Below are 25,545 nucleotides of genomic sequence, written 5' to 3'. Positions count from 1 at the left end.
GCATTCACATTGAAGATTTCAGTATTCTACTGGTTTGTAAGAGTTGGGACTAAGAAATGCTACCACGCCTTTCCTTTTCTATAAAAGAATTAGACATACCACAGTGTCCTAGACAAGTCTTGTTTTGCTTTTACAAAATATCTTCATAGTTTTGCAAGCTTTCTCAGAAGTATCCTGTTATGACCTGTTTCAAAAAGGTACTGTCCATAGAAGTCAAGTCTGTCTTGCTTCAGCTTAGGTATTTCCCTTTATCTCATCTAGTTTGCTCCTTTAAACCAGTTAAGAAAAATTTCTAACTTTGGTATGAGAACCTTTGACCTACAAATTCTTTCCTAAACCTAAGCCTTCTATTCCTCCATTCTGCCTAAAGAAATAATTTCAAATCCTTAATCCAGCTACTCTCCAGCCTCTGTTCAATCTGGTCCTAACCTACCTTTCCAGATGGATTTCCCACAGAACCTTTGTGCAGACCCTAGACCTCAGCCAAACCAAACTCCATATGCTTCTCTAGAAAATATCCTGCACTCTCAAAGCAATATTGCCACTTGGTATGCCCTCTCCCCTACTGTAGCCTCTTATTTATCCCTTCACTTTGAAGTAAGTACTAGGAGGATACAAAAATGAATGAGACATAATCTCTGCCATCGAGAGTGCATGACTACTAGAGGAAATTATATGGTATTGAATGTCAGGTGTTAATACCTAACTTGTGTAAGGGTGTTAGAATTGAGTCAATTGTTAGGATTAAACTTCACGGTAAAGGAGCATTTGAGAAGACCTTGAAGGATGGGGTGGAATTTTGAAAAGAATTACAGGCTGAGGAAACCACAAGGGCGAGCACACGGAGGCAGGAGAATATGGAGTGCATATACATGAATTTTGAAAGTTTGGTTTGGCTGCAGTGCTTCAACAGACCAGATCCTAAAGGATCTTGCGTGTTGGACTAAAAAGTTTGAATTTATTCCATAGGCAAGGGAAATTATTGAAGGGTTCTGGGCATAGAAATAACATGATCACAAAGAGCAGTGCTTTATGAAGATATGAGGCTATGTATGTACAGGATTAATTTCCTCCATTTCTAGAGCTTCCTTCATAGTATCCCAGGGAGAGAAAAGCCTGGCTTGAGTTTCAAATCTAAGACTGGAGGAGTGGTGATGCCTCTCACACTCTCCTCTTCACTCACCCGTTTGGTCTTCACAGCAGACAGACAGACATCTGGGAAACTGGCTGTAAGTAGTTTGTGACTTTGTAGCTGCCATTCCAATACAGTATTTTTCTTGGAGCATGTTCGCATAGCACCTAGCATGTGGAGTGACCCCAGCAAATACTTTTTTCCCTCTATACCCATTTTCAAGGGCCATCAGAAGCAGTTAGCTTTTGACAGTATGTCGGCTCCCCTGCTCTCCGCCATAAACTGCAGAGAGCATTAAAATCTTGACATCCCATGGAACATCACACGTGTTCATTTTTTCCTCCTTTGACTGAGGAACTGGAGGTAGCAGGCACTTCAGAGGCCTCAGACATCAGCAAACCAGGAGCCAATGCTTGGTACCTTATCAGTCAAGATCCAGTCAGGAAAACCGAAAGCACACAGGTGTTTTAAAAGAGAGAAGGTGTTATAAGACTGGCATGGCAAATGGGAAACGGAGGTGACACAGAGACAGTAACTGCAGAAAGTGGCTGACACTCTGAGGGCAAAAGCTAAGAGGGAGCAGCTGGTGCAGAAATGTTTGCAGAGTCCTGGCAGTACCAGTGCGGTGTGTGGAAGGACAGGCTTGGAATGGACAGACACAGCTTAAGGGCCTGCATGATAGCTAAGGAGAGCATTAGCCAATGAGTCTGGTTTATATTAAATGTTGTGAGTAACAAAGAAAATTCCCTGTTGCAGACTTTAGATTCTTTCTTCGTAAAACATTACCCTGGCTGTGGAACAGCCAATAAAATTACTTGTTTGCACACATCATTACAGAACATTCTCAGGTTGACATTCTCTTGCATGCCTGAGACATTTCATTGTTCAAAGTGTAAGCAGACAATAAGATATTAATACTACTCACAGTAAAAAAGGAACAAATTGCTGATAATACAATAACTTGGCTGGATCTCAAAGGCATATTGGGTGAGTGAAAGAAGCCAGTCTCAGAAGGTATGACACATTTATATGACACTTTGAGAAAGACAAAACCATAGTAATGGACGACAGACGAGTGGTTGCTAGGGGTAGGAGTAGGGGGACTTTGCTGGGATGATGGAAATGTTTTGAATCCTAAGTGTGCTAGGATTACAGGAGTCCATGCGTGTGGTAACATTCATAGATCTGGAATTTGAAAAGAGCCAATTAAAAAAAAGGAGGAACTTCCCTGGTGGTCCACTGGTTAAGACACCCTGCTTCCACTGCATGGGTTCAATGCCTGCCCAGGCAACTAGATTCTGCATGCCACATGGTGTGGCCAGTTTTTTTAAAAAAGAAAAGAAGAAAGGGGGGGAAAGGTAAAGAAGGAACATGCATAGCTTGTGTGTGAGAAGGTTGGCTTTTTTTTTCCCCTGTGGTAAAGTCAAGTAGGACCCTATCCAGCTTTTGCCTGAGTCACAAGGGGTACATGTCCCTCAGCAGGAGACTAGATGCACAAAAGCTCTTCAGTCACCAGGGCTGACGCAACTGAAGCCCCCGGCTCAGCCTCAACCTTGGAGCCCCCAGCCAAGGGCTGAGGGGACACAGAGACAGTAACTGCAGAGGATGAGGGAGGAACCTGCCCACATCTCAGGGCTGTGCTGGGACTCACGCTGCCAGCTCCTATGGTCTGGGGAAGTTATTTGTGCTGTTTGCAGCACTTCAAAACCTGGCCTGCTTCTCCCCCACTCGTGTCTTTATTTGGTGCCAGCGACCTTTGAGGATTGATGCGGAGTGGCCCTGGGCAGTGACCCCCACTAATTGGCAAAGCTAGCCACCAGGGAGGAAGGAGGTACTCACTGGCAGCAACATCACAGGGATTGTGGTTCAGTGAGCCTTGTTTTGGGCTCTTCTGGACAGGCCAGAGCACTTCCTGTGAATAAACAACAGAGCAGTGGTGGGAAGTGTGTTCCCCCCTCCCCCCCAGTCTCCCCAAGGCCTTCTTTTCCATCCACGAGGAGAATACTTTCCCCATATGCTTCAAAAATAATTTTATTGTGCTCTGTACATTTAAATTACTTCATTAGTAGGACTCCATTAAACAAAGGGTTGTTGAACTTTGAAATATACAACGTCATTTTGCATTCCATCACGCTGAGAATTTTTGTTCAGTTCTAGCTGAGATCAAAAGGAGAGCGATTCTCTGTGGTTCCACAGGGTCTTTCAGAAAGCCTCTCTTGAGGCACCACTGCCATTGCCACTGCCGTTCAAGCTCTGCTCACTAGGAGCGGATCTCATACACAAACTATCAATCTGTTGATGGTATGTGATTCAAAAGTGAGTGAGCAGGTACTCTTTTGTATCTGGCTTCTTTCAGCCCACATGCTTTTTTTGGAGGTCAATATTATGTGTATCAATAGCATGCTCTTGTTTATTACTGTGTAGTATTCCATGGTGTGGATACAGTACTCCTCAACTTGTTTATCCATACTGCTGTTGGTAGTTATTTCTAGTTAGAGGTTTTGGGGGGGCTTTTATGAAAAAAACCTATTATACATATCTCCGTGAAAGGCTTTTTGTGGACACTCATGTTTCTCACTTCCATATACTTAAGAGAGAATTAAAAGGTAGACACAGTCTGCAAATAAATGCTGGAGAGGGTGTGGAAAAAAGGGAACCCTCCTACAATGTTGGTGGGAATGTAAATTGCTGCAGCCCACTCTAGAGGACACATACTGTCCTTTAAAAACTAAAAACAGAGCTACTATATGATCTAGCAATCCCACTCCTGGGCATATATCTGAAGAAAACTCTAATTCCAAAAGATACGTGTACCCCAATGTTTATAGCAGCACTATTCACAATAGCCAAGACATGGAAACAACTTAAATGTCCATCAACAGATGAATGGATAAAGATGTGGTATGCACACACATGTACATACACAAAATGGAATGGTGGAATATCACTCAGCCCTTAAAAAAGTGAGATGCTGTCATTTGCAGTAACATGGATGGACCCAGAGATTATTATACTAAGTAACTAAGTCAGACAGAGAAAGACAAATGCTATATGATATCATTTATATGTGGAATCTAAAAAATAATACAAATAAACTTATTGACAAAGCAGAAACAAGGTTCACAGACATAGAAAAAAACTTATGATTACCAAAGGGGAAATCAGAGGGAGGGATAAATTAGGAGTATGGAATTAACAGATACACATCCTTATATATAAAATAGATTAAAAAAACAAGGATTTACTGTACAGCACAGAAAATTATATTCAGTATCTTGTAATTACCTATGATATAAAAGAATATGAAAAAGAATGTATTTGTGTATAACTGGATCACTTTGCTATACATCTGAAACTAACACGGTATTGTAAATCTACTATACTTCAACGTTTTAAAAGTAAAAAAATTAAAGAGAAGGTAGACACTTGTTTAAGTTCAGACACTACTAGTCTCTGAAGTGGCTACACCACTTTCAGTTCCCCCCAGCAATTTATGAGAGTTTGAGTTGCTTTACATCTTTGTCAACACTTGGTATTATTAATCTTTTAAATTTTGGCCCCTAGTATATCACTGTGGTTTTCACTTGAATTTTCCTGATGAGAAATGATACTGAGTGCCTTTACATATGCATATTGGCCTTTTGTAAAGTGCTTCTCAGGAGAATTGAGGAAATGGTGGTGTCAATTATCAGGGAACAGAAATGAACGTATGACTTGGAAAAGCAGACATAACAAGGATAAGGCCATTTTTCCCAGTGTGAATATTTGTACATGTGCTTTAAATAGATATTAGTGTGTAGAGTGGTTAAAAGAAGAACTCAATAGGCACCTATTCCTAAATATCTTCCTCTTAGCCTACAACCACTGTCCAGAATTCTGCTTGAGAGATTTATTTCTGTGAGTTTATCACCAGGAGTTCTCAGCATGGAGATGTGAGCTCATCTGTGGGCTTCTTTCCAGCTTCACAACTGGCCAGAAGTGTGGTGTGAAGGCTTTGGGTATGTGAGGTGCTGCACTCAGGCCCTCTGGGGAAGTACGAAGGCCTCGCTTTGCCTGGTAGAGTGTGATTATGAGGGAGAGACCAGGAAAGGGACAGGGAGAGCCTGGGATGGGCCCTAGACTTTGACTTACCTCATCCTTTTGTTTTCCCCATGGTTGTGCACTTTGGTAAAGGTTGGAGTTGAGAAGAGAGGAAAGAGAGAAGCACAGTATGAGTTTAACATGATGTTATTAAACATGTTGGGAAGAGAGGAGCCCAGTGTCAGCCAGCAGGAGACTTTGGGACAGTCTCAAGGGGATAACAATGCTGTGTAATTGTAGCAGCGAGAGTCATATGTGAAGAAGGTATGCCAGACGCCTTTAAGCCTTTCAGAAAGATCACAGCACTTCCTATTTGTGTACAACACATACACACACTCCAGTGAAGAAAAATCTAAGGCAGACAAGTTCCCCTGTATCTCGCAGACAGGCCATACTCCATACAGAAATGCAAAGACTCAGTCTAAGGACAACAAGCCCCAGGGCAGGATGTGAATAAGATCTCAGATCACCTCACCTCACTACTAGGAGCCCAGAGTGGCTTGCAGTGGACAGTTTTGCTGTATTCAAATGTGCCGCAGCATTGATTCTCTAGTAAACATTTCTCGTGTTTAAGGCAGCATTATAGTAATAAATCAGCTCTGAAAGTTGACTGCTATAAATGCCATGTGGTATCGGTTAGATCACAAACCAAAGCCAATTTTTCAAAACATTTCCTGCTGGAATACCCACAACATTTTAACAGATGTCTTTTGGAAAGATTTGAAGCAAAACAAGCCCCCATCAGCATATAAAATAAAACCAAAAAGAAAGTAAACTGTGGGTAGATTGTTTTTTTCTTTTGGCAGTAACAGAAAGATAGGAGAAAGTCTTGAGATCTTTGGAGAAATACTTGTTCATAGCCATGAAAGTGCAGAAATGAACTTTTTCTCACACACACCCCACAAGAGAAATTGGGGTTTTGGAAAATATCCCTTCATTATTCATGAAAGACACTTCTTTGACAGCTGTTGAGTATAATGTCTGTTATTTCTTGTTCTGAACACTGGTTACAACTCCAGCTCTTGTTGAAGCAATTCCACAGGAAGCTAGGGAAAGGGTCTGAGGCTGTAATTGATGGGGCCAGCAGGGACAGAAATGCAGCAAAAGCATCAAAGAAGCATCTTTTGTCAGGGACAAGATGACTGGTGGTGGCTGATTCTAAAATGGTGCAACATGGAGTCTGAGGCCTCGCAAACTTAGTGGGAGGGCCAGAGTGGAAGCCTGCAAAAGGAAGGGGAAACACCGTATGAACTACTGTTTTCGCCATAGAAAACCTAATCAGAAATAATCCAAATGATTTTAATTCCTTTGACCAAATACCCAAGAAAGAGGAAGGTCTAAAACATTATGCTAAGGCAGTCACTAAATCATGGCGAGAATAAAACCATAGCCCACATGAATATTATGAACTTAAATACTCTACATAGACAGACCATCTGCAGGGCCTTGCATGCTTGTGTCTAGGTGGTGGAACCAAAGAACACAATCCTTACACACACAAGCTCAAGAGTACCTAGTTTCAGCCCTCACAAGCTGGAGGCTGGAGCTACTATCAAAGGAATAGATCGTACACCTGGAAACTGATACAATATTGTAAATACTGCAATTTAAAAAAATAGTGGACTAATTACTTTACAATATTGTAGTGGAATTAGCCTCCAACTAATAAAAATAAATGGAAAAAATAAAAATAAATAAAAAAAGAGTGGAGAGGCTGATTAGCTGAGAAGGAATCTTCTGTGGAGTATAACCCATGGAAACCTCGATTTAATGATGGTGAACAGTCAGAGCTCTCTCTGGACGTTCCATCCTTAGTCATTCCCAGGTGTCACCTCATGTTTGTTTAATGGGATGGGGTGTTTCTCAAACAGATGAGAAATAAAAATCACTCCTCATCCCTCATTCCCGGAAAAAATATTCAACAGGAAAGCTGACTAAGGAGATTTAAGACAAACTACCCAAATTACTATATTATCATTAGTATCACTAATATATTTTCTGCCTTGCTGCTTCCTGCTGTGTAATTTTTTGAAATCCTTTCATGAGCACTTTTGGTTTGGCTTCTTGCAAACAGGTTTGATTTCCATGTACGTTTTGCATTCAGGTTCCTTTTTTCCTGCTTCCATGAGTTCTCTATTTTGCACGCTCCAGTGTCTTACTTGAGACCTGCACGTCACTACATATGACTGATTCTTATGATAGAGCCCAGTTAGTCTCTGTCCACATACACCACATCTTCAAAACAATCGCTTTCAAGGAGACTCCACATAGACTCCACATAGACTCCACAAAACTATGTCCTTAAATAAGATCTGGAGCAAAGTTAACTGGGCAGAAGGAGATGGCTTTTGCTTTGCTCAAAAGTTAATGAGCAACCCTGTCAGTTAAAATTTACAAACTTAGAATAGAATTAGATCTGGAGTGTTCCTCCCTTCCGAAACACGTCTGCCACAGGCTCAAGAACTAGAACTTAGAACTGCATACACCAATGCTAAGCCTCTGATGAAACCAAGAGTTGTTTGTGGTTTCTTCTATGTTTTCACCTACTTGCCTTAAGATGGTAAGTACCCTTGGAGTCTGTGGTGTCTGCTTCCTTCTGAGATATTGAACGTGACCCTTACTTTATTTGGGTTTCCCATCACTGTTAAGACACAAAGAGCTGGTATCATTCAAATACACAAATAATTTGTTGAGCTCTTACAAATGAGGAGGCATTTTGCTGGCATCATGGATAACTGAAAGGAAGGTTAAATACGGCGCCTGACCTCTAGGAATTAATAACCTTAATAGATGAAAAGACACATCCAGAGATAATTCATGTTACATTAAAGCAATATTGTATGCCAAATGCTGTACTAGAGGGCTAATTGAATCCAAAGCTAACATGGTTCAGAGTTAAAAAGAGTTTGACTGTCCTTCTCAGTAGATCTTGAAAACGGGATTCTGGTTACTAGATTGTTCTAACAGGATTGCCTATGTGATTTGTGGGGGTCCAGTGCAAAATGAAAATACAAGGGCTCATTACTCAAAAACTTAGAATTTCAAGATAGCAACAGCATTAAACCAAGTATGGAGTCCTTCTAAGTGTGGGGTCCTATATGACTGCACAGGTCACATGCCCATGAAACCGGCCCTGTCTTCAAGTACAGTCTATGAATATGAGGAAGAGGCAAATTTTGAGGAGTCCAGCAGAGGAAATTATACACAAGACATTTTCCTCCAAATAGTTCACAGGAAAATAAACTCACTCTAAGAAAGTAATTTGGTCTTTCCCAAATTATCAAGTGGGACTGGGATCTAAAAGGTATCAAGTTACAATGTACAAAGATAATTTCACAGCTACTTCATAGCTACAAAGTGAGGATAATAATAATAGGTAATAGTATCTGATGGCTAACATGTAGAACTTATGAAGTGCCATGATTCTTCTAAGCCTATTACATATATTTACTCATTTGACTCTCAAAATGGCCCTGGAAGGCAGATACTATTCTTCTCTTGCCTTAAGGATGAGAAAACTGACCTTAGTGCTCCCGGCCACACAGCAGATAAGAGGTAGAACCAGGATTCGAACTCAGTCTAGCTCCAGAATTTGTGCTGTTAACAACACTATGCTGCTTCTTAGAAAACAAAGATGCATTCAGAAAGAAGGAAGGAAGGAAAGAAGTTATCCTGGTATATTCATTCATTCATGTCATAGATTTGGCTTAACCAGACTGTGTGTTGTGTGCATGTTTTTAATTTTCTCTCTTTTTTTTTTGCATTTCATGTTCATAGTTTAACAGCACCCGTTCGCCCTCCCCTACTGAATGTTGCCACATGACCCCATGGAGTAGAAAGGTACTGGTTTTGAGAACATTCCGTCACAGCCTATCCCATTCTCTCTATACACTGTCATTTTCTCCTCTCTTTCTTTATGGAAAACTCTGTTGTTTCTAATTAACCAACAGGTATGCTTTTAAATCAGTTTAAAGAGTAGCATTTTCCTAACTTGAATTAAATAAAATATAAGGCAGACAGTAATGTCATTGGCTGTTCTATCCCTCCCCATCCCCCAGTTGCATGAAGGCTCTGTTCAAAGCCTCACCTAACAACATTACTGGACTTTGTAGTTCAGAGAAAAGAAATTTCAACTTGCCCTATATTTATCAGAACTGTAAAGGTTCAGCTTCTCAAATCAAAAGAGAACAGGACAAAAGGATTCTCTGGCAGCCAATTGTCCCTGTCACCGTTAAATACAAAGTGCTTTTGGCTGCCGGTCAGAGACTGTAGTCAGGTCACTATTCTTTCTTTGTTTCCCAGTCCATTGTTATTCAGGGAAGGAATCGCCTACAAAATGTGGCCTCTGGTGTGTGTGTGGGGAGGGGGGGTCTCTCCAGCTCCTGCTCTCTCCCCCTCTCTGTCTCTCTTTCTGCACGCACCAAACTTTTTTTTTTTTTCCTTTTTGGAAGTTACCTAGGAAACAAAGTCTTTTGTGCTCCAACTTTATTTGAGCTATTCGCTTCGCTGGGAATCTGCACAAAAGCTGAAGAGAGAAAGAAGGTTGCAATGTTTTGCTAACAAACGTTCATGGCGAACACATTTTTCTCAAGGGGGTAATCATATCCTGTTGGGTGTGTTGGGGGGCTTTGCAGATACCTCTGACAAGGTAAGCAAATGCTGGGGGTTAATTTAAAACAAGTGGCTCTGGAATCTTCTCTTTAAGGGGACTTGAGGACAGTTCACTTGATGATATGTGAAATCCTCTGAGTCAGCAGGGTGTGATGCTTCCAAATGTGAGGATGAGAATTTATTGAATGATCCTGATTTTTTAGCACAGAGTATTATTAAAACATAACTGGATTAAGAGGGGGAAATGCTTATTTTATACAGCCACCTTCCTGCCAATTGTGGAAAGAAAGAAAACTAGGTTCAGTGGTGAAAACAGTCTTACTAATCTGGTTTAGAAGCCCAACCCTGAAATCTAACTTGGGATGGAGCCTTTTTAAAAATCTGGGCTAGGAGCCCAACCCTGAAATAAAAGTTAGACAATATTAATATCAATCAAAGGTTTGGATGGAGAATTTTCAAACATCACATGGAAGTCAAGGTCTTTAAATACACAGCTGGAAGAAAAGCTTTGCATGCAGAGGTGAAGGAAAATAAACTAAGAGTGTTTTACTCTTCCGAATCTGAAGAAGAAACCCACTTGAGTCTTTCCCACCAGTAACAGAATTTGTATTTTCCACTATCAATGGTGGGAGGAAGTTCTTCACTTTTGTTTTTCCATGTGTATAGTGTTGAAAAACTGCATTTTTAAATGTCATTCACAAATGCTATCATCCTGCAGTAAAATTAACTCCTTGTATTTGAATCTGGCCTCTCAGATTAGGTCAGCTTGTCCTTCTGGTGATGTGTTCTGGAATGTCTTCTGACTCCAGGCTTTCTGGCCACTTTTCCAAACCTTTTCAAGGGCATCTAAATCATCTTCTGTCTGTGATCCTAGTCACCTAGAGCTTTCGAGAGTTTGAGTAAGAATTTATGGGGAGACAGATATCCAGAAAGTGAATCTACCTCTCAGCGGGTTAGAGACTCACATCTTTCTTCAGTTTCAAGTTTGAGGATTTCTGGCTACCTGGTCTCTCCTCTTAATTCCCTTTGACCTGAAAAGCATGTTTAGCCGATGTTTTTTTCCTTTGTGTTGCTTGACTGTTGAAATTGTAACTTTCAATTAGTTGTGCTTACTAACTATGCCTAGGAATTCTTCCTTTGACCTGAAAGCTTATTTCTGACCTCATTTTTCTTAACTAAACTCTGAAATTCCTTATATGTGTGTTTGTGTATAAACTCTGAGAGCTGAGTCTGAACGTACTTTGTTTGCAGTCCCATCCCCCAGAGGATGAAGATACAGATGTCATGTTAGGGCAAAGGCCGAAAAACCCAGTACACAATATCCCCTCAACACTGGACAAGCAGACCAACTGGAGCAAAGCACTGCCTCTTCCGACGCCAGAGGAAAAGATGAAACAAGATGCCCAAGTGATTTCTTCCTGCATTATTCCCATCAACGTCACTGGTATTGCTCTGTTCGTTTCCTTTGGGGCAGTCGGGTCAGAATATTCAGTGTATTAAATATGGTCAAAGCCTGTGCTGGTGGGAGTACCCGTAAGAATACCACTTTGTAAACAAATAATACCTTTTTCATCAGGACACAACCCAGAAGATGTTCAATATGCTTTTGTCAGGTTTTGAACATCAATTTGCATATGTTCTGCTGGGCTGCTTGTTATGTAAATGATGGACAGTTTCTTTCTGGGGGAAAAAAAAAGTCACCAAATAGCTCTCTGGCCAGAGCTGACTGAAATAATGGAGAAAGCGGCAGTGATTAATCGTATGGTAATGATGTGGGCACTGCCAGAGAGAAAGCAGCAAGCCCCAGGTTTCTAAAACTACAAGTAATGATCCTATAAAATCTATTTTCTTGCTTCCTTCGATGGAGGTAGGCTTGTTCAAAAGATCATTTAGACTTTTGCACTGCTTTTATGGATTTTTGACCCAAAAATACATGGATTCATAGATGAAGGCTGAATTCTACTCGAAACCCAGCAAGCCTGTCTTCTGTTCACCCTCTGCTTTCCTCCTCCTGTGTACCGACAGTTGGGATATTAGTCTAAATCAAGGGCAAGCCTGTGTGGACTTTTCTTGGAAAGTTTATTGGCAGCAATTGAAAAGTTCAGAATTGGTGATTTTCCAATGCGGTAGCCTTAGCTGTAAGCAAAATGTTGCTGTAAAACAGTCTCACTTTCAAAGATAGAAATTAAATGATCTATCCATTGGGGTTTCTTTAAGCATCTCTAATAGTTAAATTCTAATTTACATTGAGAAGCTCAAAATGGCCATTTTATGACTGACTTCCATCCTGGTAATATGTAGTAACTGAAGATTGTATGTTGTTCAGGATGCATTTTGGACATGGCCATTACTAACCTCACTCAAATTTCTCTCATATAAAGTGGGGAGCAAATGATGACCAGGTATCAGGGTAGATACTGTTTTCTTCCTGACAAATAGGAGTTCTAGTTGATTGGCTGATTGTGAACTGGGAGTTAATTTTCCTGATGACCTATTCAACTTGTAGGATAAATTATCCTAGAGATGTACACTTTATCTGATCTCCATAATTTAAATGAGATGGCTGTCAAAATGGATCATTTTGGCATCCTCTTAAACTAACTTTCAGTTCTGGAAACATCTGATTATTAGCAGCACCTGCTTTCTTCATGGCACTGTAAGTAAAATTTTGTTTTCAAATTTAGTCCTCTGATTATAGGTCTTGTGATTCAGGAAAATGAAAGATCTTTCCTTCTGCTTTATTTCAGGAACTCTCAGGCTCAAGCCTAGATTATATGTTGATTTCAAGAACTTTAATGAGAAAGTTGTCAATTATGTCCATATGACACAAAATATCTGTGTCTGTAATGTAATTATTATGATTAGAAGGAAGGATTTTAGTCTCTGGTTGGAACTAAAAAAGGAAAATTTCATTAGTATGAATTCTCTGATAGCATTTGAAATTATTCATCATATGATATCTCATTCAGATTTTTCAACATGAGTTCTAGAAACTGTTATTACTGTGAAGCTAAGCAGAACTCAAACCGTTTCATTACATAACTGAACCAAGGTTTAACAGACCATCCCGCCCCATGTTTAACAATTAGGATACATGATGAGGCAACCAGATTCCAAAGCACTTTTGGCTTATGGCAGTTCAAGTTCCTCACCTCCTCCACCATTCTAGTTTTGAAAGGGCTGCATTAGTGTGTCAACAGACTATGGAAAGAGAAACTAATGAGAATCATGCTTTGCTCCCTATATTTACAAAAGAAAACAGACACCTGTGTAAAGACTGGGAATTCCAGCTTTACTGACAGTCGGCACAGAAGGTAGGTCCACTTAAGTGAAGAACTGGGGACTGCCTTGTATGTTTTATTGATGAGACACTGTTGCTAAACCAAAAGGTGTCCAATTTAGGCAGCAGAGGAAATAGGCAGTTACATATGGCTGATTCATATCAATGTATGACAAAACCCAAAAAAAAAAAAAAAATAGAACACACACACAAAAAAGTGTAAAGTGAATATGATGCACCCAAAAGTTATTTTAAAATCTGAATTATTAAATAGGTAATATAAAAAAAAAACACATCTCTAGGTTGTTGTTTTCCTCACAGGTAGTGGGGTGTGTGTGTGTGTGTGTGTGTGTGTGTGTGTGTGAGAGAGAGAGAGAGAGAGAGAGAGAGAGAGAGAGAGAGACAGGTGGTGTATGTGTCTGTCTGTACTATGCAAAGATATCCACTTCAGAAAGCCCAGAAAGAGACCAGTAAGTAGTAGTAACTAAAGGTTGTAGAAGTCCTTAAGGAGCCATTTCTGTGTGAGAGTGATTCTTTGATGTTATTTTTCTCTCCTCTCTCTTTTGATTTTCCTTCTTGGCTTGTTACTTTTGGCAGTGCAAGCTATTGTGGCGAGCTGCATTTAGAAGCAAAGCTTAATGTACTACAGCATAATTTAAATAAGAGCTGAATAAGGACTCGCTTATATTTGTTTACAGGCTTAATCCAAACTCTTCCTTCCTTCCAGTCAATAAATATCATTGTGTTCTAAGCAAATGAAAATTTGTTTGCCATTCCTAAAGGCTAATGAGACCTATTTGTGGGTTGCAGGAGTCGGTTTTGACAGAGAGGCTAGTATACGCTGCTCTCTTGTTCATTCACAATCTGTGCTACAGCGGAGACGAAAACTGAGGAGGAGGAAAACCATTTCGGGTATCCCCAGGAGAGTCCAACAAGAAATAGGTGTGGTATAAAACTGTTAATGGTTAACATTCTGTCAGGTGCCAATTATATGGACACATAATGAAAGCCAGCCTTTAACCAGCTTCCTTAAAAACATCCACTATTATTGTAACTCACAGAGGTTTTGAAATGATGTGTACTTGTTTTGTGTTCAGTAGGCCAGGTAGTATTACTTTTAAATTTGCATTCTTGACTATGAAAGCTTGACTTTATGGATTTACTCATATACGTTCAGATTTGGGGCTTACCAGGTGGCGCTAGTGGTAAAGAATCCACCTGCCAATGCAGGAGACATAAGAGATGTGGGTTCAATCCTGGGTCAGGAAGATCCCCTGGAGGAGGGCATGGCAACCTACTCCAGTATTCTTGCCTGGAGAATCCCATGGACAGGGGAGCCTGGCAGGCTACAGTCCATAGGGTCACAAAGAGTCAGACATGACTGAAGCAAATTAGCATGCACAGCATGCACATTCAGATTTTATGGCTGAAATATAGTATTTTGCTAACTTGTAAAAGCATTCTTAAGGTAGAAATTAAGCAAAACAAGATTCAGTGAAAGACTCTTTTAGAAAAGTATAGATTTGTCTGAAGAGAGATATACTGTATGACATTAATTATTTTAAAAGGTAAACTTTAAGCATATTCAAATATTGAATATTGATAACACGATACCCTTGGTTACAGTTTTTCTATTTTTTTTGTTCAATGTGTTTAAGATATCTCTTCCTATAATTTTAAAAATTATTATGATAGTATTTCTTATATATAAGATTATATCATAATGAATTCTATGATTTTTATTTCATTATGCTTATATCAAGAAATAAAAGTGTATAGTGGCCAAAAAAACAAGATGTATTTTACTTAAAAAATATTAGACCTACTGGGGTAAAGTAATTTGATCGTGAAGAGAGAGAATTCACAAGAGATCTAAATACTTATCTTCTCTTAGTATATATACATACATACATACAGTATGTATTTGTGTGTATATAGAGAGAGAATCGGAGAGGCAAAGGGACAGAGACTGCCCAAAGCAGTCTCTTTGTATCTTTCTCCTCATTTTATACACTGGTTTTTTTTTCCTGTAAGAATAACTTCAACATGCTAGCATCCAGACTTGTGGACAGCTCTCAGAATGTCTGTCCATCTGTTGATGTATGAAGTATCTCACTGTGCTTTCCATGTGCCCTAGATTCTGATGAATCGCCCGTGGCCAGGGAAAGGAATGTGATTGTGCACACAAATCCGGACCCTTCCAACACTGTCAACAGGAGGTCTGGAACCAGGGACTCAGAGTGCCAAACTGAGGATATTCTGATTGCTGCTCCATCCAGAAGAAGAATCAGAGCTCAAAGGGGTCAGAGCATTGCAGCTTCTCTTTCTCATTCTGCTGGCAACATTTCTGCACTGGCAGACAAAGGTGACGCCATGTTTACTACTGCAGTGAGCAGCCGCACGAGATCTCGGAGCCTTCCCAGGGAGGGCAACAGAGGTGGGGATGCTGAGCCCAAAGTTGGTGCTAAACCCTCAGCATATGAAGAAGGGGAGCCTTTCGTGGGAGACCAAGAAAGAACCCTTCCCGATTGCAGTGAGGCCCCCAACAGCCCCAGTGCACAGGAGCACCAGCCTGCTTTGAGCCTGGCCTGTTCTCAACATCTGCACAGCCCCCAGCACAAGTTAAATGAGAGAGGGAGGTCTCGTCTGTCGCGGATGGCAGCCGATTCTGGCAGCTGCGACATCTCCTCCAACTCGGACACCTTTGGGAGCCCCATCCACTGCATTTCTACAGCTGGCGTCCTCCTCAGCAGCCACATGGACCAGAAAGATGACCACCAGTCATCCAGTGGCAACTGGAGCGGGAGCAGCTCCACATGCCCCTCACAGACCTCAGAGACGATCCCTCCTGCAGCTTCGCCTCCCCTCACTGGCTCTTCACACTGTGACTCGGAGTTGTCACTCAACACGGCCCCTCATGCTAACGAGGACACCAGTGTCTTCGTGACAGAGCAGTACAACGACCAACTGGAGAAAGTGAGAGGCCACCGGACAAACTCCTTTACCTCCACGGTGGCAGACCTGTTGGATGACCCCAACAATAGCAACACGAGCGATAGCGAGTGGAATTACCTACACCATCATCATGACGCCTCCTGCCGCCAGGATTTTAGTCCTGAGCGTCCCAAGGCAGACAGCCTGGGCTGCCCAAGCTTCACGAGCATGGCCACTTACGACAGCTTTCTGGAAAAGTCTCCGTCGGACAAAGCCGACACCAGCTCTCACTTTTCAGTGGACACAGAAGGATACTACACCTCCATGCACTTTGACTGTGGTCTCAAAGGCAGTAAGAATTATGTCTGTCACTATGCAGCCCTGGGCCCGGAGAATGGCCAGGGCATTGGGGTTCCTCCTGCACTTTCAGACTGCACCTGGCAGGACTACTTAGACCACAGGAGGCAGGGGAGACCAAGCATCTCTTTCAGGAAACCAAAGGCAAAGCCAACTCCACCTAAACGTAGCTCATCATTGAGGAAGTCTGACGGAAATGCAGACACTTCTGAGAAGAAAGAACCAAAGACAAGCAGTGGCCAGCTCCTGCCTCACAGTTCCAGGGAAATGAAGCTGCCTCTCGATTTCTCCAACACACCTTCTCGAATGGAAAATGCCAATCTTCCCACCAAGCCAGAACCTTCGTGGATGAACCAGAATGAACATGGTATTAAGGAACCTCAGTTAGACACTCCAGATGTTCCACCATTCAAAGATGAAGGTGCTGAATCAACTCACTATGCAGATCTCTGGCTTCTAAATGACTTGAAAACAAATGACCCTTACAGATCTTTATCGAATTCAAGCACTGCTACGGGTACCACTGTTATCGAATGCATTAAATCTCCAGAGAGTTCTGAATCCCAAACATCCCAGTCAGAATCTAGAGCCACCACCCCCTCCCTTCCTTCTGTCGACAATGAGTTTAAACTTGCTTCACCAGAAAAGCTGGCTGGCCTGGCATCTCCATCAAGCGGCTATTCCAGCCAGTCCGAAACGCCAACATCCTCTTTCCCTACTGCTTTCTTTTCTGGCCCATTGTCTCCTGGAGGTAGCAAAAGAAAGCCGAAAGTCCCAGAAAGGAAATCTTCCCTCCAGCAACCCTCTTTAAAAGATGGCGCTCTGTCACTGAGTAAAGATCTGGAACTTCCAATTATACCTCCTACCCATCTTGACCTAAGTGCTCTTCATAATGTCTTGAACAAACCATTCCACCACCGCCACCCCCTACACGTCTTCAGTCATAATAAGCAGAACACAGTAGGAGAAACTCTGAGGTCCAATCCTCCACCATCTCTTGCAATTACACCCACGGTCCTGAAATCAGTTAACCTTAGGTCCATCAGTAAATCTGAAGAAGTTAAGCAAAAAGAAGGCAACAACACAGATCTCCCCTACCTGGAGGAAAGCACTGTCACCACGGGTAAGATTAGGCCACACGTGATGAAGAAATCATTACCATGTCAGTACGCCACTGAAGATACCATCCTGTCCTTTTTAGACTCCTCTGCAGTTGAGATGGGACCAGATAAACTACAGTTAGAAAAAAAACATACTTTTGATGTGAAGCATCATTGTGATCCAGAAACAGTAACCTCAGCTGGTGGCAATCTTCTAGATTCAAGTGTCACAAGAGACCAAATGCATATGGAGAGTGAGCCTGTTTCAGAAAACAAACCAAGTAAAAGTTGTGACTTTCTCACAGAAGGCTTTCAGAGGGTCTCTGCTGCTCGCCCAAATGATTCAGATGGTAAGACACTGCAATATGGAGCTGGTCCGGATGGAGCCCTAGCGCAGGTCCAGAAGTTGTCTTTTGTAGATCGCGAGGAAGCTGCACCCCCAGAGTCTGTGGATGTGCTCACACCTCAGTCAGACTCTCCAACTCGAGTCACAGACATAGGCTATCAACTTAAGCCTCAACTTGGGATGAGCCACCACCATGACAAAGTGCCTGGGAATATCAGCTCCGAAGTAGAGATATCAACTATAAATCCATGCCCTGAAAAGTGTTCTGAGCAGGAAAATATTGCTTCAGGGATTTCAGCCAAAAGTGCCTCTGATAACAGCGGAGCAGAGGAGACCCAAGGAAGTGTGGATGAGGTTTCGTTGAAAGGTCAGTTGTTGACACTTTTGTCACAATGGAAAGGTGTCTCATGGCACTTCCTGAAGTGTTCTTTCTTCCCTTCCCCATAATACAGTACAGCCCTGGGTATTGCTTTCCCTCCTCCTTTTTAACTTATTAAAAACAATTACGATCAAAGCTTTTGTTATGGAGGGACTAAGTGTGACAGATAGCTCTTTCATTGTAAAAATGGCAGCCATGTCACTGCTGTTTATTGTTCCCCGAGTCAGTGAAGCCCAGCAATGTGTCAGGTGACTTCTTCCTAAAGGTGCTTTTGTTCTTAATTTAAGAATCGTCACCGAGTGATGACTCTGTCATTTCACCATTAAGTGAAGACTCTCAGGCTGAAGCAGAAAGTGTGTTCGTGTCTCCCAACAAACCTCGAACAACTGAGGATTTGTTTGCAGTTATTCACAGGTGAGGCAACGACACCGAAGGTTTTGCTTCTGATGATGCTTCTCATCAAATGCAAATATGGAAAAGCCTTGGGTACTTGTAATACATTCCTCAAAAAAAACAATGAAAAAAATTATTTTTCCAAATCGATAGACATATTCAACTTGAGAAATATGTGGCTTTATATGTAGTGAGGTAGACTTCAACTGAGAGACTTTCCTAAGAACTGCTGAGGGAAGCTGTTTTTCCCCCCAGAGGAAAGACATTCTAGAACACGTTTTTATTTGAAAACAATTTGTGATCAAGTAAATTAAGAGTGAAAACTCAAACTCTAGTGTAATCTCTGACTTTCAAATAATTCCTTAATCTAAAAATCATGCTCCAAGCTACAACCCTACACTAGCAGAGATAAGTTGACTCACTATGCACAGCCCCAGATTTCAGACAAGACAGTGTAGAAGCCTGCCCGTTTCACAGTCCACAACAACAAATCACTACTCTCTTTTCCCCCCTCTCTTCCTAAAACCTAACATTTCTTTAATAACATTGGCCTTCTCTAGATTTAATGCTCCATACCAGGCTCCTCCGTCCCTGGGATTCCCTGAGAATCCCAGGGACGGAGGAGCCTGGTGGGCTGCCGTCTGTGGGGTCACACAGAGTCGGACACGACTGAAGCGACTTAGCAGCAGCAGCAGCATCCCATGAATAGGGGATGTCCTCTGGGCTGCTTCCATGCTGATCATTCATATTCTCTCATCAGTCCCTGCACCCCTGTGATCAGGGCCCCTATTTGCAAGAACACTCCTTACAAGCTGTGACCAAAGAACAGAGCTGAACTAGCCCTTGGAAACTGAACCCATATCAGACTGAGCTGTCCAGAGCATGCCTACTTCACTAGGTCTCAGTGACCTAGATGCGGCTCCCAAGGGACAAAACTTGGGGACTGTCTTTGTCTTCCTCATGGAGTTATACTGTGAAGCAAGTTCTTCTCAAGTAGCTTACCACTGTTTTTTCCCAAGGATCATACCTCCTAGGTGAAGTCGTGTTTTCTCTTCATGTGGTTCTCTCATAAAGAAGGAGCACTGCTCACCAACAACATTTTTCTTTTTTAAAGCAGCCAATCACAAGCACATTCTGTGTAGACCTTAGCAGGCTCACCTTTCTTTTCGGAGAATGAAGAATCATTATTTTCCTTTGTCCCCAATTATATTCCCCTCACCTGCTTTTATCCCCAACCTTGGGACAAGTTATTAAGTGCTGTGTGAGTTAAAGAACCAATGCTAGTGTCTAGAAGAGTGGACAGAATGTAAGGAATAGAGTCAGAAAGACACTGAATTGAAACCCAATGCTGCCACTTCCTATCCAGTCTTGAGTCACTTAAAACCTGTGTACCTATCCCCTTGCTGTAAATAGGGTACCTATAGCTCATGCATTCAGTTCTGATGATACAGTATCATGTCATTGTCTAGAATATGATAGATACTAAAAGCAGACATTATTTTGAAATCCCTGCCTTATTGGAGTGCCAGACACTGGCATACACAAGATAGTAACCACAGAGCTTCCAGTGAATGAAAATCAGGCTGGTCTCCAGTTGCAAACCTGACATTTTCTCTAACCTACAGGTTTTTAGGTTGGTGAGAAAGCTAGTCGCCAATACGTAGCAATGAACTGAAGTCATGCTGACTCATGATTAAGTTCACTAAATTTATGCCTGTTTATTTTTGCTAAAGAAAGAATACAATGATGGATGGGGTGCCTAGGTTTGGTAGACTTAACAGAGTTTGGTAATCTTAGATTTACATTTAGGCAGCATTTATTTATGTGCAGCACAGTGACAAGAAATATTTTCTTTTCTTGAGAGCTTATAGTACACAGAGCTTTAAGAGCTCCAGAGGTGGCCTAGATACTGATTAATAGAGCGTTGACATTCCTAGGTAGCTATGGAAAATGGTATTTGCAGCCAAAATAGATTGACTTATTTAAGGAGTCATGCAAGAAATATCTTTATATGGAGGAATTTTAAAAGTAGACAGAGCAGTATAATGCACCCCCCCCCACCTAAACACACACAGAGACCTGTCTATCACCCAAGCCTATTAACCAGCAGCCTGTGCCTAGTCCTGTCCCATCCATACCTCCATCCACTTTGCTCTCCCACCCAGTATTCACGGGAAGCCAGTCCCAGACATCAGAGTGTTTCATCTGTAATACAGAGACAGACTGAATGAAGGGGACAGTCCTTCACCATCTATATGCTAACCAGAAGTCAGAGAGCAGTAGTTTTTTATACTTTTGTGAAACATGCCAGTAAGTCCTCCTCTAAAACCTCTAGCCTCCACATGAGTCATTATTTGAAATGGTCCCTTCCATAAACCTAATTCCTATCCACTGGTTATTGGAGAATTTCCCGCAGGCTGCAAGTACAAGGGTTGGGTCTTACTCCTCATGCCCATGGCCCTAATGCTTAGTATCCCAGCAGACAGGGGGCACTGAACTGCTCTTTAAGGGGATGCAGGAATGTGACTTAACACTTTTAGTTTCATTCAAATGTATTGTGGACTGAAATTTTTCCCTTTCTTAAAAGGTCCAAGAGGAAAGTACTTGGAAGAAAAGATTCTGGGGACATGTCTGTCCGCAGTAAATCGAGAGCTTCCCTGGGCAGCAGTAGCAGCAACAGCGCCGGTTCTGTCACTTCGCCCAACAGCAATGTGACCACCCCAAACAGCCAGAGGTCTCCTGGCCTCATCTACCGAAATGCCAAAAAGTCCAACACGTCCAATGAAGAGTTTAAGCTGTTACTGCTGAAGAAAGGCAGTCGCTCAGATTCCAGTTACCGTATGTCTGCTACTGAGATCCTGAAGAGTCCCATCCTGCCCAAACCTCCTGGGGACCTCACCGCGGAGTCCCCCCAAAGCCCCCATGAGGCCCATCAGGGGTCACCGGGAACTGAAGCACTGTCTCCCCTCTCTCCGTGCTCCCCACGGGTTAACGCAGAAGGGTTTTCCTCGAAGAACTTTGCCACCTCGGCATCGGCCAGGGTGGGACGTTCCCGGGCTCCTCCTGCGGCCAGCAGCAGCCGCTACAGTGTCCGCTGCAGGCTGTACAACGCGCCCATGCAGGCAATCTCCGAGGGTGAGACCGAAAACTCTGACGGGAGCCCGCATGACGACCGATCCTCCCAGAGCTCCACGTAGGCGACCCCGCCAGGCTGGCTATCCAAGGCCAAAACCTTACTCATGAGGATGGAGGAACAAAACGGAAGACGTGGGACAAGTCAGCATGTGGTGGGGTCCCATTACGTTTACCAACGAGTTCCTAAATATTTGCTGGAGAAATGGAAGGTGGTTCGGTCTTTCTTATTTTCCATGTTTTTCAGTAGCTGCACTGTCTTTCATATTTTTCTTTAGCATAGTTTGATTTACCTAGTCTCATTCCTTTTGATAATAGAGAATTTAAAAATGTGTGCTTTTCACAAAACCTAGAAAAATTTTTTCCCAGAGCTGCCTATTCAGAAAACAAAGCCCTCACTGTCATAATTCATATGAAGATGAAATTACTCTGGAGGTTTGGTATATTTTTACATTCAAATGAACTAAAGCAAAATTTAGAAGAACTACACACATGTAAATACCATATTTTTGATAAAAATGTGTAAATAGATTTATCGACGACGAGTGGACATGTGGCCAACTATCTACCACACACCAACTGTTTATAGAACACAACAAATACAGTGTAATAATTGTATTCTGTGAATACCATTTTCATATCAAATACCATATTTAAATGTCCACCAATATGATTTCTGAGTGATAAACCTCAAATATGACTTTTAAACTGGTGAAATAAAGGAAATCTTGAGGTCATATAGTGAAATGTGATTAATTTAAAACAATGAATTCAGACTTAACCATTTTTGTGACAAATTGCAGCACCACACAAACTACTGGTAACACATGGCTGATTCGCTGTGTGGTAATCTGAACAGAATTAAAAGCATGCTTTTGATTTAAAAAACAAAATTAGTGAGAGAAATCATCATTTTCAATACAAAGCCCTGAACAACAGCACTTGACAGTGTCCTTTTAACTTCAATTTTTCAATGGATTGCTTTAAAGAGAATAAGTAGGGAAAACAGTAGTTAATTTTAGGTTACATTTTATATTATACTACTGGGGACATAAATAGTCATAATCTGATGACTATTATCTTTAAACTCCTTCAACAGTTTAGCAATTAGCTCCAGGTTCTTTAATAAACAAAAATAAAACATAAGCATGCCACAGAGCTGTGGATTTATCAGTAAGTACCTGCAATGAGTTTTCAGTGACGCTTTCTCTCTGTGCTGACAAGATTCATGCTACCTAAAAATTAACAGAAATGACACTGTGAACAACGTAGTTGGGAAATAGGTATGTGTATATGCATTATTTATATTCACTGTTAAATGGGATTGGGGAGCATCTCTGGTTCACAATGCTATATACAACTGAGTTTTTGTCTGATTTTACTCTATCTGCTTGATGGCAAAATGGGAGGGTGGTGGGTGGGACAAGAAATGTCAGGGCAACTGCTCTGATAAAATGAAGGCAGGGAAACAAGCTGAATTACTTGAAATTACTTGAATTTTCTTGTCTTAAAACTGAAAAAAAAATGTAGTTACAAGTTGAAATCTGCCAATGGGTTATACACCTGTGATTTTAACATGAACTGATACTAATGTTTGAGATGATATGTCAGAAATATAAGCAGCTATGAACTTGGAATATGTTTTGAATGAGAGAAGGTAGAAAGTAGAGAACTAAGAAGGAATATGGCCTATAAAAGAATAGAATGTGATTAGAATGATAGAACATACCAGAGTTACCAAGAAATTGACAAGCAGCTGGTTTTAAGCTTATGCAAGTGGTATTTGGGAAAGTAGGATGTGTGAAAGGGGGTTTGTGGTTTTGGTTTAATTCATGCAATATGAAGGAGAAAGCCTGGTCTAAGAAGATGCTGTCTTTCAATAGAAAACACTTTATAAGACATTACAGAGTAAGAATTACAGAATCTGATTGCTGTTGGGTTTCTGTTTGTTTCTTTGGAAAGAAAAAAAAATATCCAGTTTATTCTATTTGTTTTTGCTATCAAAATGTGTTTCTTAATTTCTTGTCATCCTTGTATGTAAAAGGGGTGCTGGGGGTGGTGGGGTAGAGGAGGGAGAATGTGTGTGTGTGAGTGTGAGTGTGTGAGTGTGAGTGTGTGTGTGTGTGTGTGTGTGTGTGTGTGTGTGTGCTTGTGCAGGGATAGATAAGCTACCTGGTAAATGATACATTTGAACATTTATAAAGTGTTATACTTTTTATTAAATGAAAAATGTTTGGGGGTTTGGAAAAAATGGACCATCATTTCTCATTGGAACCCATTAGTTAAGAAAACCAGCATGGTTTAACACCACATGGGAACATGAATAACTTTTTTCTCATGCTTTGAAAAGTACACTTGGCAAACTTTTAAAAATAAAGTTTTTAGACAAATGCGATAAGTCATTTCCAGTCACAATAGGTGATCTTTTGTAATTTTCATAAAAGCAGTTCGTTTGCAGTATGGCTTTTGTGTAATTAGGGGTTTTTTAGTGTAAAGAAAGGTATGTGGGCTTTAAAAGTGATTCTAAATCTTGAACAGAAAACACAAATTGGCTTTAACAAATATGTCACCTTATTATTGATATTAATTTAAGTAATGGTACCATATATATTTTAAAATACATATTGACTTGAATTGTGAGGCAATAAGATAGCATCTATATGTAATGATCACAGAACTAACCCTTAGAATATAGTTTTACTTATTTTGTTTACTCTAAAAATCTATAGCAGAGCTTCTCTATTTTATATTTCATAGATTAAAAAAAAACCCAGATAAAGATGGATTTAAAATTCACTGTGCAAAAGAGTATTGAATAACAAACTGAGTTTTAAAAAAAGCAAGAAATTCCTTTGTAATTTGGGATAGTCTACATGGCTTTATCACATAGCATATAAGACCAAGATTTAGAGGGCTGTCTTCAACATCACTGCCATCTTGAAGCAGGGTACACACATTAGGTATTGTGAGGAACATCAACCCAAACTTTTCTTCTGTTGTTTGCACTGATGCTATTTTTTCTTCTTTTATGTTATACAACATGTCTATGTTGTGTGGGGGAGATATATTTTCCTTATTTTTTGATTTTTTTCTTTTTTTTTTGGCTAAGTAGAGGACATGGACTAGTTGTAGCAAACAAAAACACGCTGTTTGCTCTTGCCAAAGTTTAGTGAGAGAGTACATATGCTGCAGTGGTGGCAGACTTAGAGAACTAGATCATGACAAAGATTTACAACTATGAGGAAGGTTACAGTGTAACTCTTTTGGTACTAGAACCAGTTCATGCTGGCCAAAAGACAATGGTTTATGGACTTGCCTCCATTTTGTATTTTTGTAATATTTGTAAATATGGACTTTTTAAATTGTTGCAAAAATGGTTTCTTTTGTAAGATGTTTTCAACGTTTACATTCAATTCAAGCCTTTGTATATTTTAGAGCTGTGCAACACTTTAAGTCTTGTATTTATTTTTAGTAACAATGGTGACAATTTCATTGTGAACCCCTCTCAAAAAAATGTACCAGAAAAGTTTGATTACCTAGAAAGTGTGTATAGAAACTGCAAATAAACGTGACTGCAATTAAACAACTGGCTTCTCTGTTCATTGTTATGTAATTGCACGCCTGGGGTTTGCAAACAGCAAGTGTTTCATAGGGGGCCTGGGCCTAAGCGATGGGAGCTGCTGCAGTAAAAGTATGAGCAAAATAACAATGGTAATAATAAACACTGTCTCTGTAATGGGCTCTAATTTTGCTTTGTATTTGAGAGGAGAAAGAATACATTTCCAACATCCAGTATACTTT

The 25,545-nt window shown here is 41.0% G+C and overlaps 1 protein-coding gene across 3 annotated transcripts in view; it reads left to right on the top strand.

The window, feature by feature from the left end:
- NHS (NHS actin remodeling regulator) overlaps window positions 1-25,327 on the top strand; it is a 338,447-nt gene extending 313,120 nt beyond the window's left edge. For all 3 annotated transcript variants that reach the window (XM_043897610.1, XM_043897612.1, XM_043897611.1), the window contains exons 4-9: window positions 8,990-9,052; window positions 11,075-11,267; window positions 13,914-14,045; window positions 15,241-18,207; window positions 18,507-18,633; window positions 21,200-25,327. In XM_043897610.1, the coding sequence (XP_043753545.1) occupies window positions 8,990-9,052; window positions 11,075-11,267; window positions 13,914-14,045; window positions 15,241-18,207; window positions 18,507-18,633; window positions 21,200-21,809 (4,092 nt within the window). In that variant the 3' untranslated portion in view covers window positions 21,810-25,327. The remainder of the gene's footprint in view (window positions 1-8,989; window positions 9,053-11,074; window positions 11,268-13,913; window positions 14,046-15,240; window positions 18,208-18,506; window positions 18,634-21,199) is intronic.
- Window positions 25,328-25,545: the final 218 nt, after the last annotated feature.

Source organism: Cervus elaphus, chromosome X, assembly GCF_910594005.1.
Source record: "Cervus elaphus chromosome X, mCerEla1.1, whole genome shotgun sequence".
Classification (NCBI taxonomy): domain Eukaryota; kingdom Metazoa; phylum Chordata; class Mammalia; order Artiodactyla; family Cervidae; genus Cervus; species Cervus elaphus.
This window is presented reverse-complemented; position numbering and strand designations above follow the sequence as displayed.